Source organism: Nothobranchius furzeri, chromosome 3, assembly GCF_043380555.1.
Source record: "Nothobranchius furzeri strain GRZ-AD chromosome 3, NfurGRZ-RIMD1, whole genome shotgun sequence".
Lineage (NCBI taxonomy): Eukaryota > Metazoa > Chordata > Actinopteri > Cyprinodontiformes > Nothobranchiidae > Nothobranchius > Nothobranchius furzeri.
The window spans coordinates 70,619,846-70,638,567 of NC_091743.1; the positions used below are offsets into that span (position 1 = coordinate 70,619,846).

Below are 18,722 nucleotides of genomic sequence, written 5' to 3' on the forward strand. Positions count from 1 at the left end.
CCTGGAAGCACAGCAACCTTCATTACCAACAAATTAAAGAAGAAACTAAACGTGCAAGGCCCAAAGATTAACATCTTGCTGCGTACTATGGGCCAAGAAAGGTTGGTGAGCAGCTGTTGTACCACTGGACTGGAAATTTCGGGGCTACAAAGTAACAGCTTTGTAGAACTTCCTGAAGTTTACACACAAGAAGCCATTCCAGTCTCTCGGAACAACATTCCTCTTCAGAGAGATGTTGAAAAATGGGACTATCTCAGCACCATCAGGATTCCGGAACTGAATGCTGATGTCGAGCTTTTGATTGGAATGAATGCATCAAACCTCATGGAGCCATGGGAGATAATCAACAGTCAAGGCAACGGACCACATGCTGTCAGAACCCCACTTGGATGGGTCATTAATGGTCCCCTGCGAAGCAGTGTAACTACCCAGAAAGGTTGTACAACTGTTAACGCAAACAGGATTTCCGTTGCCAAACTGGAGGAGCTGTTGATATCTCAATACAATCAAGACTTTGATGAAAAAACACTGGAAGAAAAACATGAAATGTCAATCGAGGACAAGAAATTTATGGAAATAATGGAAAATTCAGCTTGTATGCTGGATGGACATTATTGTTTGGACTTGCCCTTCAAAAAGGATGACATTATCATGCCCAACAACCGGTGTGTTATGGCACAATGCCTTCAGACCCTCAAAAGAAAGTTTGAGAGGAACAAAGTCTACAAAAAGGAATATACAGCATTCATGATGGATCTTATCGACAAAGGCTGTGCAGAAAAGGTACCTCTTGACCAAATGGAACCCAAAGAAGGAAAAGTCTGGTATCTTCCACACCACGGTGTCTATCACCCAAGGAAAAAGACTTTGAGAGTGGTTTATGACAGTGGAGCAAGCTACAAAGGCTCTTCATTGAATGGCCAGCTTCTACAGGGGCCGGACCTTACCAACACTCTCTTCGGTGTTCTAACCTTTTCCTGGCACCATTCACTTTGTTACCAAAGTTATTGCTGCAGGAGATGTGCAGGAGAAAAATGTCTTGGGATGAGCCTGTCTCCCAGACAATGTCACAGCAATGGACGTCATGGCTTCAAGATCCGCAAAAAAAAAAAAAAAAAAAGGAAACTTGGAAGAATAATCAACACTTATCCTGACAAAAATGGACTTGTTAGAGCAGTTCAGCTGAAAACGAAGACCGGACAGCTGGAGAGGCCCATCTCGAAGATCTGCCTTCTTCAAGCAGCTGTATAAGATGGAGAGAAGATCCTGCATGGGACTACTTGGGACATTTTTTGGCTCCTTATTTTGTTATTTATTGTGCTGTCTACACAATAGGGGCCGGTGTGTAGGAGCCAATATTGTTTTGGTTTAGATTATTTTATGGTCTAAGTTTATTTTGATAATGTTTTATGTACATTTCAGTTTATTGCACTATGGTTTGTATTTCCTTTGACCACTGGTGGCACTGCGGAGCCTATAAAGGTGTTGAGGTGGCAGTGCATTGGCGTTTTGTGGGTGACGGGAGGTCACACGGTTTTTACCGCTTCATTTGGTTTCATATGCCACATCTAATTTGCCGTTACAACTTTCATCATTTACATAAACCTGGACAAGAAATAGCCATTCTGGACCCAGCTTGTGATTGTCAACATATTCAATAAATGGGACAATAAACCCAAACCCGCTTTCTGCCTGGACAATATTGTTGAAGCGAGTCATTGCCTCCACCCGCACCCGAGGGTGACTAAAAGTGGGACTTGATAGTCACTACAATAACTTTAAAATCCAAGATTTCTACAGCTTGCTATTTAAAGATTTCAGATGTGTATGTGAGTGTGTGCGTGCATGTGTGTGTGTTTAAGAGAAGACTGAGGTAACGTCAAGAAGTAAGTACGTCAGAAATGATCTTAGAAAATCAATCTTTGCTGCCCATCACTCTGGAAAGGGTATAAAGTCAAAACCATCATTCTGCAGCCAGAAAGATTATGTCCAAATAGAAATCTGTCAAAACAGTTGCCAATCTTCTTTGGACAGAAAAGGTCAAAGTAAAGATGTTTGCCTTAAAGTACTGAGAAAGTCATGGACATAAAGCAAATGCAGTTTACTAGCACAATGGAGCACAGGTGTGGAAGGTTGATGGTTTGGGTTTGTTTTGGATCCAGATAGTCTGAGCTCCTTCTAGTCTGAGTATTATACAGATTAATTTGAGTCCAGCAGCTGAAACTTGCCCCAAACTGGGTCTTGTAATAGGCCAATGATCCGAGGGAATACAGCAGATCTATGGCAAACATGACGGATCAAATGTGTTGCAAACGCCTTTTTAGGGTCCACCTATTGACCTGAAAGCTTTGACATGACTCTAAGAGAGCTGTGCATTAACAATTACTCAAAACCTAATGAACCGTAGCAACTGAGATAAAATCCACCAACAGTGAGAGAGTCAAACACAAGGTTTAACAAAACACATACTAAAATATGTTTAAATCAATTTATTTAGTTTGTTTAAAGCTGAAATTTTATTAAAGCACAAAAAAAACCTCTGAAAATAATATATTTCTCTGGAATGGTTAAATCATATTCTGTGCTGAATTCGGTGATGACATACAAAAGAAAATTCTCCCATGTTTTCAAGTGAAGAGCTTTCCAAAATATCCCCCATCTCTTGCCCAATGCAGTCTGGGAAAGACTCCAGCCACCGTGCAAGGCTGTTCAGGATAAACGGATTAAAAAATAGATGGTTGGACGGAGAAGCAAATGCAAACTTGATCTGTATTGCTTTGTTTACTGCAGCTCTCCCACATCACCAATGCAAACGGAGTCAGCAGTGCAACAGGTCCCGGGTTTACCGTAGTTCTTCTCTCCAGATTAATCAGTACCACTTTTACATCTCCTTCACTCACAAATAAGACAACTAGAGCCTTTCCCCCCTCACTCCAGTCACTCATGCCCTTCTTATCCTTTGATCACTCTAAGCAGTGTAACACTCACAGGACACTGATGATTCTGCAGGACGCCCCATGAGGATTTCGCACAGCTGCCTCAGAGACGCTGCCGATCTCTTCACCTACACAGATGCAGCAAGCATGCCACACTTTAGCCTCGAACCACTTCTGTGAAATCCTCATTGCACATGAAGCTGAGCTGCTAGTGAAGCTTTACACTAAAGCGTCTTTACTGACAACCTACTGCCTATACAGCATTGACTTCCACTATAGAGATGTCCTATAATAGCTCAGGAATGTATTCTCTGCAGCTAGGGACGTTCAAATTACAGTACATATCAGTAAAGACCCATTTAGTTAAGTGTGAACTTTGACTGCATAACAGCAAAAATTAATTGCTTGTTTTTTGGGTTACACTTGACTCATTTAATATGCCCTTTGAATATATTTATGGACCTTTTTTAATTTAAATCTGGGGCCTGTAGCATGACATCATCAAAAAAAGGAAGAGGAGATTTAAAAATTTGAACAGCTATAGCTTCAACCCTTGCTCTCCCTCCCCTTCTGGAAGACACGCCTCATTCCACGCACACGGGAAAGTGTGAAAAGTGAGCTAAAGCAGTAGTCTGATGCTAATCACTTAGCTCACTTAGCTTACACCAAAGATAAATCCCAATGCATTACTCTCCCACCTCTACCACAGTTATCTTAACATTTACAGACTGACACTGGTAAATGATAAATGGCCTGTATTTGTATAGCACCTTCTAGGTTTCTGCAACCTCCCAAGGCGCTTCACAACACAGTCAATCATCCACCCAGTCACACACACTGGTAGTGATGAGCTACGATGTAGCCACAGCTGCCCTGGGGCACACTGACAGAAGCGAGGCCTGCCATACACAGGCATCGCCGGTCCTTCCGACCACCACCTGCGGGCAAGGCAGGCTGAATGTCTTGCCCAAGGACACAACAGCAGAATTCTTTGGACAGAGCTGGGATTGAACCTGCAACATTCCGATTACTGGGCAACCCGCTCTACCTCCTGAGCTACTGCTGCCCCCACATTAATTCAGTGCAGGTTGAGATAGCATTCAAGCTAGCACCATATGGTAAGCACAGTATACAACAATTATCAACACTAATATTGCTCTATTTAAATGTGTGGAACCCTAAAAAAAACCTTTTTAATGATTATTTCTGATTATAATTAGTCACTGAGTTTTTCATGCATGCTGAACATGAAATAGTCTCCTACGCCTATCTCCTGCATTAGCTTCTGATAGAAAATAGACGGAGAAACTCTAGGATTAGAAAAGCCCAAGAAATTTACATCACACCATCACAACATTCACCGATCTTGACTGGTGATGGGAAATGCTGTTGTTGTTTTAACGCACATGAATCAGCAAACAACGACTATTAGAAGCTTAGCATTAGCAACTCCATCACACAGACAAATTCCTCCTGACTTGTGTTATTTGCGGAGAAAAAACATCCACATTGCAAGTCAGTGGTAGAGTCGTGTTGCTGTCATCAAATCTGAGGCAAGAGGTCCAAATATCAGGAAATAAGACTCCAAATCCTGTTGTGTTCTGCCACTCTGCAGCACCAGACTTGTCCATACTCATCAAAGCATTTCTGGGCTTTTCTTCCCCGAGTATGGCTGGCAAGGCATTCGTTCCCAACAGAGACCACTGCAAATGTAATAATTAAACAAGCTGAATGACACCTTTAAATAAAATTTTGTTAACAGTCTTCTAAAATACAATCAATTACTTAGCATTTTCCTGTCCAAAATAAACATTGCCAACTCTTCATCAGTTTTGGGTAAACATGGATCACAACGCTTGCTCCATCTTTACAAATTATTTTCAATGTCAATTATCCTGAACCATCATAAACGACAAACTTATGTTCCTTTGAGAAGAAGGAGGCAGTGGAGGAATCTGCAACTTAGGCACTTGTTTTGGTTGCTCCGTTGCAAACGTCTGGCTTCTTCGGGCATCAGACCGTTGGGCATGCTGGGTACTGGGTAGAAATCTGGTTAATTAACAGCTCCCGCTTTTAGATAAGTAACTCTAATGGTCAACAATCTAGACTCACATTGATAATTTATTTTGCTGTAGAGGCCAGGGGAGGGACTTAGGGGAAATACAAATGATGTAAGATTTAACTATTTTACATAGAACAGGGTCAGATAGTCAGATGTATGCAAATTTTAACTTTCTTGATGTACCTCAATTTTAACTGGAGTAACATATAAAAACCTGTTCATTAACAGTGTCTGCATTTCTTTTGTCAAGACAATTTTAGAAATAAAATTAAAGTGTCTTTCAGTTATCGGAGAAGTTCATTTTTTAGGTTCCTCCTAACACTGCTGCTGCATATCATTCATCGGCATAAAGCAGAGCAGCTCATACAATAGCTTATTACAGCCAGAGACATTAAATTAATGACTAGAATATTAAATTACATGGCAGAACTGCAGAGACTTCAACAGCCTTTTCTAGCTCACGTTATTTATGTCATACCGCTGAAGCATTACGTTGTGCTGATGTGAACAATACCATGAGACAGTGAACCTACCAGCTGTAGCAAAAATGCCATGTTTTAAATCACACCTTCATAAAACCTGCGATGTTGGCATTTTTAAGCTTGTAATTTGTGGCGGTGTAAAATTCTGTTGTTTGAAACCAGGAAGTTATTTCTCATTTTTTGTTTCTCATTTATATCTGTGATATACTGCGACCTCCTGGATAAAAATCTGGCGTTCAGCTAATGACTGGCGGAGAAATAAGAAAGTGCTTGCTCATAAAAGTTGAGTAAAAAGGAAAGTGAGGCTGGTGACATTACTTGAGGCCTCACAACAGCTAACGAGAGTCAGTGTAATGTACATTTCCACAGCGTGAATTCCATTAGCCTGTCATGTAATACTCACCACTCTGCTGCTCTCCTTTTCTTTCCTTCTTTCTTTTATAACACAAGTAATATGTTTATGCAGGCCTGGTGTGGCTGTTTGTGTTGGCCTGAGTTCCTCAGAATGGTGGCAAATTATCTCAAAATATTGTGATGTGTTTTACTTTGATTTACACAACGAAGGCTACCTTCGCTGTACACTGAGTGGAGAATTTAGAAAAAAAAATCAAACACTGGAAATTAAAGGTGTAATATGTAAGAATGAAGCAAGAATGACATCCTGTGGTCAGATTTGGGTTACTGCAGCCCGTTTTTCTAAGCAAAATATAACTTTATCACTGCTGTTCTGTGATTTTCATAGCTGTTACAGATCAGCATCAGCAAATTCTAAACGACAAGCAAAGACGAGTCATACACATTAAGCTGATAAGTTAATACATACATTGTCATATCTGGTGTTGGCACGCTTGGGTGTTTTAAGGTAGGGACCACTTACACTTATTATGGTAGTATGTCTCTAGCATTAGAGGGACTGTGTTTATTTGCCATCTTGCTGTTATAGATCTGAACGACTCATTAGTAAAGTGCAGCGAGTGTCTTAATTTACTTGACTCATACATTTAACTGCAATATTGAGTTGTTAGTAATAGGGTTGTCACGGTAACCAGTGTAGCGGTAAACCCCGGTAAAAAAGTTGACAGTAATAACCGTCTTGTTTTTAAAAATATATATTATCTCAGTGCATTAGCGTGGCTGCGGTGTAGGCGCGGTGACCCTTACCAGCCACCGTATCATCTGCTGAAGTTGCCAGCGGCACATACGCACTTTGTTGTTTACAACCAAAACTTTCTTGAAGCTAAAGCTGAAATAATGGCCAAAGGAGGAGACGGCAGCGGTCAGGACATTTATTATCCCTCAAAGAAGACTAAGTCGGAAGTACAGGCATTTTTTTTGGATATTTGAAGAATGCCGAAGGACAGTTGATAGAAGACAGCTATCCTGTTTGCAGCACGTGCAGAAAAAGTTACTGTGAAAGGCAGCAACGCTTCAAATCTCATGACACATCTGCGTGACCATCACCCACAACTCTACAGTCAACGCAAGGCAAGCTAACATTAGCGTTTTAGCTAAAATGCATGAGCTGAGGATTTGGGTTGAGGGAGAATGCAACGAGTCGCTATATAAAGCAGCCGCAGCGCCGCTACCTGCATATAAACCGTGTCGCGGACACCCCCATGTTGAAAAGACACTATGCATTATGGGGCTCCCAGGGGCAGGTAGGTGTTGGCCTCTCTCTGAGAATAATTATGAATTTATTACTGCCTGATGGCATTTTCCCAAATCTGCAAAGCTCACTGGAAGGACACAAACCGAGGACAATATTTTCCTGATATAGGGTTTATTACTCAAGTAAGGGTAAAAAAAAAGTATCTGATTAGAAGGCTACTTGAGTACTGAGTATCACCTGATCTAATATTTTTAAAATGATGATCAAACAGATAAAAAATAAGAAGGTATGCGCAAATATTGGTATTTTAAAGACTAAAGAGGGAAAATGTAAACAAATAAACAAAACAATTACAAAATAACAACTTTTAGGCTAAATTTAGACACAAACTGAGGACAATATTTTCCTGATATACAGTACAGGGTTTATTTAGTTGTCTGAAAATGTAACACGTTTTAAAAAAATACCAAAAACCGTGATAATTTTGCTGACAATAACCGTGAGGTTAAATTTTCACACCGTGACAACCTTAGTTAGTAATTAAAAACATAGCTTGAAATAGTTTTAGAACCGACTATTTGCTTCCAATTCACCATTAGCATTGTTAGCTCAATGTAAGCGTCTAGCCTGCTTCACCCAGTAGAATAAAACAAAAAATTGTTGTAGCTTCTTAAGGGAACAATACATTTACCTAAAGGATTATTAGGAACACCACACTAATACGGTGTTTGGCCCCCTTTTGTCTTCAGAACTGCTTTAATTATATGTGACATTGATTCAACAAGGTGCTGAAAGCATTCTTTAGAAATGTTGGCCGATATTGATAGGATGGCATCTTGCAGTTGATGGAGATTTGTAAACCCTAGAAATGGTTGTGCATGAAAATCCCAAAAACTAAGCAGATTGTGAAATACTCAGACCGCCCCGTGTGGCACCAACAACTATGCCACGCTCAAAATAGTTTAAATCACCTTTCTTTCCCATTCTGACATTCAGTTTGGAGGTCAGGAAACGGTCCTGACCAGGACCACACCCCTAAATGCATTGAAGCAACTGCCATGTGACTGGTGGATTAGATAATTGCATTAAGGAGAAGTTGAACAGGTGTTCCTAATAATCCTTTGGGTGAGTGTAAATAACTTCAGGGTCACTCCTGTTTACTGGTTTTGGTTCGTTAAAAAAGTCACGAGCTTTTTGCATGCCGGTGTCGAATAACAGATTCTGGCGCTGCGGCTCCAGCTTTAGCTTGGCGTAGACTCGGGAACCTCACGGGCTCACAGAATTTAACTACATCCCTCTGTAGATTTTTTTTAAAAGGACAAAAACTGGCACCCCGCCATGCTGGCTGAGAATGAAATCTGTTTCAACATAATCCTCCTTCCAACATCATGGCCGTTTTGGGATTAATTAAAGCTTCTTTCTGGCTTTTCATCTAGTGGCTGACAAGCATATCACACAAAAAAATCTGTTGTTCTTTTTTAAAAAATGGCGTCTTCATGTTTCTGTTCATAAATGTTCTGTAACTGATAAACAGACCTAAAACACATTGTTTTATGAGTATTACTCTCATGTCATGCTGTGTTCTCATATATTTATATTTTAGAGACTTGCTTGTCTGTGAAAAGTTCATCAACTCTGCATCAGCTGAGGTATTCCTTAAATTTGAAGCATCTAAGTGGTAGTCTAACGCTATTGGTTAGTTCTGGTCGGCGCATAGTTTCCTATTGCACGGAGCACTGCGGGGCAGGGGGCGTGCTTAGCAAAAAAAATGAAAAACAAAGACGTATTGCTTACATTATTTCACAGTAAATGATGAGACAATCACTTTTTATGGATTTCTGAAAAATCATACATCATTTCTGAAAGGGGAAAACTCTGGAAAGCTGCTTTAACTGTAGAACTGTTGCTCCTTTAAATATATGAAATGACACGACTCATGTATAAATGTTAGCTTTTCTAAAGTTACTTTAAATTTATGAAAATTATTTAGAAATGGCCAACCGTTCTAAAGCAACATCTAAAAACATTATCGTGAGTCAGTTTTGCAAATTCCTTTTTTTCTGTCATAGTGGTATAAATGTAGATTAGCTCGGTATAAATCCCATTAAAGCACACTGTATAGATTCTGTCACGACACACTCCTGTTTTTGAATATCAGTGTCCCTGCGTGGGTTTCAAGCAGAATGTGTAGGTGCACATCTGGCTCCAGGGTTATTTCGTGTTTAATGCCATCATCTCACAGTAAGAAGGTGGTTGCTTCAACTCCCTTTGATTCCCTTGAGGTTTTCTACCCAATAACACTTAGTCACATCTGCAAGAATGACTGAATTATAGAAAATATATCAATAAAAATGAGCAGAATTCATTTTCCCAACTTATTTTCCTCCTGTTGCATTCACCATGCCTTATCCACATCAGTTATCACAATTTAAAACCTGTAAATCATACACCGTGGCTGTTAGTGACAAATTACCAGTCACAATTTTGATAGAGTTTCCAAAATGTTTCAAAACCTTTGCAGGCGTTTTGACTTTCCTTACAAATTGCTGAGTCTAGGCTTCATTTGAGAACATTCTAAACTTGTCACAATTTAGTTTCTGTAAGTGTGGTGCGCGAGGTGAAAAGTGTAATGGCTGCGGAGCTCAGAGAAGTCTGTCATATGTCACCATTAGCGTAGACAGAAACTCATTTGTGGGTGGGCCAAAGAAAAAGTAAGTGGGCACAATAAATGTAATTGAAAACAAGTATATTTTGCGCGCGCGAGAGTGTGTCCTCCGCATGTGCCCTAGCTTCATAATAACAATGCGCCGAGCTTCAGCACTCTGGACTGCGCACGCCGATATGTTCCATATCATTTTTAACGATGTTGGAGAAATCTGAAGGTGGTGAGTCATTCTGGCAGATTGTAATTAACACCCTGTCTCATGCAGATGTTCTGACATTGTAAACCTCACACACAGAACATTGTGGATGTAAATAAATAAATCAAGAATTGATTCCCATCTGAGCATTTTAGCATTATTATATTATTATATTAGCACACTGACTGTGGGGCAGCATTCTAGCAGCGCGCTGAAGATCTGAAGTTCAGAGCGCGTCTGTCAGAGGTCAGACGCAATCCAGCGGAACCACGGCTCACGGGTACACATGTGAGCACATCTGGGCTGGGCATGAGTAATTTCACAACATTGGTTTAAATAGTGCTAATAACGAGACGCGGTGACTTGAGCGGCTCATGGAGCTGTGCCACACACACACACACAGATTCAATAAGCACACGCGCCGCGCCGTCAGACTGAAGGCAGAAATGAGTGCTGCCTCCTCTGTGATAAAAAAAAACTTAAGAGGTTTTATAACAACAATTTTCATTCAAGGTCAAATTAAGATATAGCTTCAATTTTGGGATGACGTATGAAATTCAAGTCCGCTCCAGCCAGTGGAGCTAGTGATGAACCTGACCACAACTCATGTTACTGCAGCATTTGTTATTCCAGTCCGCGTGGCAGCGGTTCGCAGATTCAGCCACACCATAAAACAGCAATAAGTCGGTCTGAGGCAAAAGTGAACCTCATGGCTATAGCTTTTCCAACTTTTCCCCTATAGACATTTGATTACGCACAAATAGGTGGCCAGTTCAGGTTTATGCAGAGCAGAAGGAAGGAGAGAGCTCTGGTCACGGGTTAAACGTTCCATACAAAAAACCGTTAAATTGCATTGTTTATGTGCTACCTGGGCACTCTAAATATTTATTTAAAATTAAATCAAAGGAAATTGTAAAGGTATAGAATGTTTATTAATTAGGGCCTACTATTTAAAAAATGAAAGTGATGGGGAAAAAGGTCGATCATATTTTTTTTAACCCCTTCTGTCAGTGACTGTTTAGCTTGACGTCTGATATATATATTGTAGCGTGATGAAGGCTCTCTGATGTGTGGCAAAGGTCACATTTGCCCAGCTGGGTCAAGCTGGGTCAAACAGTACTTTTTGAATCCACAGATTAACCCAAGGAGCCACGATGTCTGCTCAAGATCAAAACATCATTTCTGCTGTTCCGTCCCGAGAAGGACACTTCAAGCCACGATGATAATAATTAGATAATAATTAATAAATTCATTGATTTTATTACTGTTTAATATAATCATCATAACATGATCACTTTGTTCAATATAAAGGTATTTTAATTACATGAAATAGATTATTATGCTTTGGGTAATAATAATAATTATTATAATGATTAAAGATGTGTTTAGCAACAAGGTCAAGTCACCCTATCCAGCTAACACAGAGTTCATATAAACAATAACTGCATCACATGTTTTTGACGCATGAACAAGCTTTCTTCTGGAGAGAAAGTCGGAGTGGTCCTGAGAGCTTTTGGTAAAACTAACCATCACAGATTCAAGTTCAGTTCAGAAACCAACGTCAGCCTGAGGAGACGGGAAGGCCACCCAGACCCTCTGCCAAACTGTTCTGTCACGCCGACAAGAATAGCCAAAGAATAAACGGAACCGTAAACCAGCTCACGAAGACTCTACCAGAGTCATTGATTTCTGAAGTTAAGTTAAAGACGAGAACATTCATCTGCCAAACGCTTGACCACCATGTACCCGGCTACCACTCTGGACCAGACGATCGGGCACTCGCGTCTTCCCTGCCAGCCCCGAGTGTCATCTTGGATGAACCCATTCTCCCGATCTCCGGATCCACAAGAGGGCCAGCTGTTTGGGTGAAGTAGAACACGAGGCTGCGTTTGATGCTGTTTCTCTCAAAATAACTCAAACTCATTGTTTTAGTGCCTCTTCTTGTGGCTTTAAATACATGTTCAAATAATTTAGAACAGTGGAAAGAGCCGCAGCAAACTCCACTTCAGTCACCATGTTTACGACAAACTTGGCGTTATGGAGTGTGACGTACGCTACTCAGCGCTGATTGGCTCGGTCAGAATTCTCACGGAGTGGGGTTATTTGAATAGGAGAGTTCCCAGACCCTTTCTCTGTGCAGAATTAAACAGAGGAGGAGTCTGGCAGGCCAGGCTAAGGCAACCGGGGCGGGGCCAAAACATCTAGGTGAGGTTCCTTGGCACTGAGAAACACCCCAAGTCTCTGGGCAACGCCATATTAGATGCCATGCTTCCTTCTACGGGAGCCCATGAGGACAAAATGTGTTTATTGATTTGTAAAAAATGGTTACAAAACTTTCATCCTTCTTAAATGTTGCGTAACACATTGACCCTTTCACTTGTTGCCAGTGATGAAAGAGTCTGATGTGCTTGTTATTTAGCTTAGGTTTACACTCCCCAGGGCTTTTTGATCCTAATGGGCATCTGTTGGTAAGGTCCTACTCCAACACTAAAATACTGCTTGCTTGCAACGATTTAGGTATAAACTGCCCCCTATCGCCAGGAAAAATGCACACCGGCACTTCAAGGCTATCGGTTTGAATACTTTATTCAAGTAAAGATAACTTATCAGAGTTTACAGTGTATGCACCAACTCTGTGAATTTGAGTGAAAATGTGAATGTTTTCTCACAAATAAATGTCTCCAACAACTGCAACTCACTAAGAAAGTTGCTCAAGTGTCTCACTTTAAGGATAAAATAATTTCCTTCTTTGTAACATGGGAAATGAAGTTGTGAACAAATGGTACAAAATTAGAACGTTGTGCTTTATGGCAAATTCCTTGTTAGGTTTTCAGTCATTTTTTTTCCAAGTTGGCCCTTTTTATTCTGCGTCTTAAGGTGGTTTTCTTCTACGTGGGACACCAGAGGCTTATGGATTTCAACTCCCACCTTCAGTCCCTCAAGTTTTTCCACACCAGTATGATGTTAGTTTTCAGCCATGGTTTTACATTAGTGTGTTTACCTTCTGGTCTTTGTGGTCCACATTTTACCTTTTACGGCAGCCGGATTTTTGTTTTCAAGTGTGCCTTGTAATCACTTTACTGTATTTAGTTCAGAATTTGCCTCATTACATTCACAAATTCAAATAGATTTGATTTGTTTTTGATTGTTTTATGATTCCGGCTCTAGCGGTGGGGATAGAGTGTTTAAGTTTGGAGAATCTGAATTCTACCTGGGAGATTAAACATTCCTGTAATGATTAAACCCTCTGAGCATTCTGCTCCTAACTCTGCTTCAGGCTGTGTCTTCTACTGTGACACCATTCAGCAAACGTCTGTGATAATAAACATTTTTGTAGCAGGACATTTCCAGTAACAGTGCCAATGCTGTAATATTAATTATTCATCACGATGGTGCAAATACATCAGGGAAAGATATTTCTATTAAGCAATGTCCTGGGGTTATTCTCTTAGAGAGTCATACTACTGAGATACTTCATGTGTTATATGCATCGGTGTCTAAAAACAAGAAGATTTTTTCAGGTTTCTTTTAATCACAGAAAAGACTGAAATGAAAAGATTTTTATTATAAATACAATTAGGGAAAAATACCGAAAATGCTTCTTTTATTAAGAAAAAACGAATCGTCACTTAGAGACTCTGATGTTATAGAAATGATTTTAACCCTTTGATGCATGAATTATGAAATCTTCAACCATGATTTTTTTAAACAATTTTTTCATTCATTTTTAGGTGCGAATGAAACAAATTTCAACAAATATCTTTTGTAATGTTTTGTTCATTTACAATTAATTTATTACATGTCAACCTCAGTGGACAGCCTGCATTCTGAACATGAAATATGTTGGCTTGACTTACTGAAGTCCAAATGGAGGGGCTCACGTGCAATAAATTCTTCAACAGCTGTGCTTAATAACAAAAATAAATAAATAACAATTTTGAATACCTGTCCACTGTAGTGACCATTATGCATCAAAGGGTTAAAGCATCAAATGCTGGTGAAGATGCCTTTTCTGTGCCTCAGAGTGGAGCGACATTTTGCTCTCTTCTCCCTGAGGTGCATCTGTTTCCTCATATAACGCCTGCGGCCCTGACAGAACAGTGAGCGCACTGAGGAAAGATGGAGGCTCTCAGAACGACCCAAACTCTTGTAAGGGGGTCACAGGATGATGTAGAAATAGGTCATAATTTTGTTTAAATAAGAATAAATTGTGTCACACGTTATCTTGTCATGTTGCTCTAGACATGAGGATGCAAACTGAGTTTTTTTTCATAACATGCTGGGAAATATTGCAATAATTGGCCTTACAGGACACGAATGCTTCTGCAGTGCTGACTCCGCAAATATTGAGTTCCAGTCAGCACGCCGTTAAACTACCTTTACGAATATTTACTTGCAGGCCTAATTATGCAGTAAGATTTAATAAATATATATTTGTTTCAAAAGTCCAGCTGTTTTGCAGGATATTTTAAAATCAAGATGATCATGTGAGTCTGCTTCTCAGTTATTCATTCAATTGTATATTTATAAAATTGTTTTTGAAGAGGGTTAACTACTAGAGATGTACCTTCTCATTTTCGAGCGGGTCCTCTTACAGTCAACAAAGATTAAGCAAGATACCAGAGTTAATAAGAAAAAAGACTATTCTAATCATCATCGCACAACGATAAACAGAAAATTAAAAAGCAGCACACATTGTTGGTGAGGCAGCAAATGCATCATGACCATTTCTACCATAACAGGGATCTGCTTTTGGAATTTTTTTTTCATAAAAAATGTATTAAAACAACTAACATATTAGTGAAAATGCTTATGAAGGATGATCACTGAGATACTATCTTACAGACACAGCAGTGTGTGTGTGTGTGTGTGTGTGTGTGTGTGTATTCTTTTTCGTGATTCTTGCACAGGTGTGTAAAATAAATTCTTAGTGTTGGGAGTTTGTTGTTGGGACCGAGAGCCAGCAAACCTTACAAACAACTGTTCTGTGGTCCACGTGTAACTTCCTATGTCCAAACCACATCCATGCAAGAGAAGATGCCCTTCTTCTTTTAGATACAAGCTCCTCTGCTGGGGTTGGCAGGTCATCCTGTTGAATAATACCTTGGTCTGAACCGCATCCACTACCATCTTCCTCCATGTTTGTTTATGTTTGGCTTGCGTGCATTGGCACACTGGAAGGTGCATCTTGACATAGAATACTGCCGTAAAACTCCTAACAATGGTGCAACAATGGAGCTTCACATAAAACAATAAACATTTTCTATCGCACAGATGAAAAATGTAGTCATATCGCCCACCTCTAAGAACATTTATTATGTTTCATATGTCTGTGTCCTTTCCTAACTTTGGTTAAATCAAATAATTTCAAGCCTAAAATCGTAAAATTAGGTATTCATTTTGTGAGTCTGAAATTATTTATTTAAGAAATTTATTTGCTTTCTGATTTGTGATGATTCTGTGTCACGCTGACACGTTTGATGTTCCTCCCACAGATTAATGGAGCTGGTGTGTTTTTCTTTGTTGTTTTGAGGCTTTGGATATTGCCAGAGCCATGCAGACAGATGGCTCATATTTGACTCAAGTACAAAAGGATAAAAGGTGTTTGTTTACGGGGCGGTACATGAAGGTTTCAGGTCCAGATCAAGTCATTACAGAACAAACCCAAGTCACCACCTCCTCTCTACCGTGCTGAGATGTTTTTGTTTATGTTCTATTTGTTTTCGTTACCATGGTCATGTATATTATTAGTAATCATTTTTGTTTGTGAGACTTTGCGAACTTGAGCCTCACTGCCATGTTCATCAGAAAAAGGGTCTCCTCCAAACAAGCTGTAGTCTACTTGTTCTCTCTTCTCGTTGCTTCTCTCTGCTTTTAACTGCTAACCCTGCTAACTAGGACCAGCTGTATGGATCTTGGAAGTTTGCTAAATTATCTGAGTGCAACACCTGGAGGTAAGTAAGCTGCCATATTCTGTCCTATGAATAAATGTTGACACTTGTAAATAGTGTTTTCTAAACCGTATGAACTACGGCCTAGTCCACACGTAGCCGGTTTTTTTTAAAAACGAATATTCGCCCCTCCAAAAACTTGCATCCACACCACCTCGTTTTAAAAAACAAACTCTGTCCACACGTACCCGGATAAATACGTTGTTAAGGACATGCCAGACCTGTAGGTGGCAGTACTTCCCCCGTTCTTAACCTCGTCCTTCGTCTGTGGTCTTCCGCAAGGAGCAGTAATTCCACTTGCAAAAACAAACAAGCAAAAAGCGCTTGGACAATTGATAAAGCGAGTGCAGCTCTGAGGGCATCCATGCTGTCGGCTAGTGTAAACACAGGTCGCACACGTGATGTCAGCATTTTTTGGTCGCGGAAAGTGACGTTGCGGACCTTAAAACTCCGGTTTTGTCTGTCCACACGCAGACACCCAAAACGGAAAAAACGCAGATCTTCACTTTGGCCGGAGTTTTTAAAAAGATCCGTTTTCGTGTGAAAAAACTCCGTTTTCGTGTGGATGACAGGCCAAAACGTAGAAAAATATCTACGTTTTAGCAGATCCCCGGCTACGTGTAGACAGGGCCTAAGTAGTTTAGAACTTAGATTGACAAAGACCAATTACCACTTTGGCATTATGTTAATGCATGCTGGTATCCTCCAGACCAGCTAACTACCAAGAATAATGAAGATGTCGCCAATGAAAAACAAAAATACAATAGCACGACCCGCACGGACAAAGCCAAAATGCTGCTCCGTTTCCACTATATATCTAATATATCTAAAATATTCCCACACAGGAGACTTCAACCGCTTCCTAGGAGGAAATGGAGCAGTACTGATGGTTGTGTGTATGTTCAGTTTCACTTTTGTTTTTGTTCGTGTGGGGTTAACTGGGGTTAATAGTCAAACCTGTTAATCCCTGCAACCCTAACCAACGTTAAACATTACAAAAAAGAACAAGATGTCATCCGATGTCCCAGTGCAACAGCATTATCAAACTATGTTTCACATAAATATTCTAAAATATTGTATTTTCTAACATCTAAAAATGTGCCCAAACTTGCTTTTTAATTTATTTTTTACAAAAAATTTATCTTGTGTCTGGTGTTTTAATAAGAATCACTTACTTTACGGTTTACTATGAAAATCACTTAAAAAATGGAAGCGATCATTTACTTTTTATTTGAACTGTGTGTTGCTCTTTCTAATAGATGTTTGAACCACGATGAAATATGCAAAGTGGTGTTTCACTCAACAACTGTCATTCGTTTGGCACTGAGCCTGATTCATTATGCAGCCAATCACTTCTTATGGCCGTATGGGTAAACAAACATGACTCAGCATAAAGACAAAGCAGCGGACAAGCAGAACAACAATGAATTTCAACAGCGAATGTAAAGCTTCTTCACTTTTTTAGGTGGGAACTGCTGTCAAAACACTTAGACTGTGAGCCAAATGTGTTGGCGCCCTAAAGACAATGTTTAGGTTTCTTTTGTCTAAGCTAGTTAAAAGTTTAAATAAAGAACAGTGAATAGCTCTTTTCTCAACATCTTACTTGTGCACTTTTTGAGTCCGGAGCCTTTCTTCACGGCGTGACGGCTGAGTTTGCAGCTGAAGTTGTTCTCCCAGAACTCAGCAAACCAGATATTCCTTCTGTTGTTTTCCAGTGTTCTGCTGATGAAGTAACGATCAAACCCTGAACACATCAATAGGTTCACTGTCACTCGTACAGCCTGGGTACGATCAAACAACTTGAAGCATGCAAGTGTGATGATAGGACATTCTGTTGCATACTTAATAATTTCTTTGTAAATAAAATTATATTGAAATTCAGTTTTTACAAATTTGATGATCCATAGATCTTGTCTCCCTTTGAGAACTAAAATCTGCCTTGGCTCACGCTGAGAGAATATTTTATTCAAACATGTTCAGGGTTATAAAAAGACGAGGACACCTGACGCCTGCACCGTGCTCATGTCTGTACCTTTGATGGTCTGGCGTTTGGGTAAGATGGTGACTGCTCCCTCTGCCATCTCCTCCTGCTGCACAACTGGAGTGATCTTTGAGCCCCAGCTGTCTGAACCCACCCAGATAAAATGGCCGGTCTGGTTTGCCTTTTTTGCTGCCTGGAGTAGCCGCCTGCGAAGGTGAGAAAACAGATGTTGCCAAGGATAAGGTCAGCATCCCAACCAGCTTACTTTGATTCTGTTTTGCAGTTCATTACACAGAGGTCTGGCAGACAGACAGAGGCGCCGTGTGTCCACACACACACTTGTTCTGTCTGCTGTGGTCCTAATTTTCTTATCATCAAAAACATGTTGCTTTGTCCGGCTGTTTTCGGGTTTTACCTTATATCGTCTTCATTGGCAAAAAGTATGACGACTCTTGCATTTGGATTTTCTCGGAGTCTCCGGATGACCTTGTCAAACTCTCCCTGTTTTGGCTCCCGGGGAATTTTGACTGACTGTGAGATGCACACACCGCCTGAAATGAGAACATTTCAGAGGCTGTTAAAGACTCGAAAGAATGCGTCAGAAAAAAGACAGAACTGTAAACAAGAGGTGTTGAGAGAAATAAACTATGTTGCCTTCAAGGTGTTAAAGGTGTGGGAGACAGAAAAAACATTTTTAAATTTTTATTTCTGATTATAATCAGTCACTTTGAGTTTTTCCTGCAGGCTGAACATGAAAATAGCCTCCTACACCTACCTCCTGCATTAGCTATAGATAATAGACGATGAAACTTTAGGATTAGAAAATCCTGACAGATCTAC

At 40.1% G+C, this 18,722-nt stretch overlaps 1 protein-coding gene across 1 annotated transcript in view; it reads right to left on the bottom strand.

Moving 5' to 3' along the window:
• Positions 1 to 18,722, bottom strand: part of LOC107385024 (metabotropic glutamate receptor 4) — a 280,302-nt gene that overhangs the window by 63,206 nt on the left and 198,374 nt on the right. The window contains exons 5-7 of the mRNA XM_015958590.3: positions 18,298 to 18,433; positions 17,934 to 18,088; positions 17,505 to 17,645 (exon numbers count right to left, since the gene is read on the bottom strand). Coding sequence (XP_015814076.1) covers positions 17,505 to 17,645; positions 17,934 to 18,088; positions 18,298 to 18,433 — 432 coding nt within the window. The remainder of the gene's footprint in view (positions 1 to 17,504; positions 17,646 to 17,933; positions 18,089 to 18,297; positions 18,434 to 18,722) is intronic.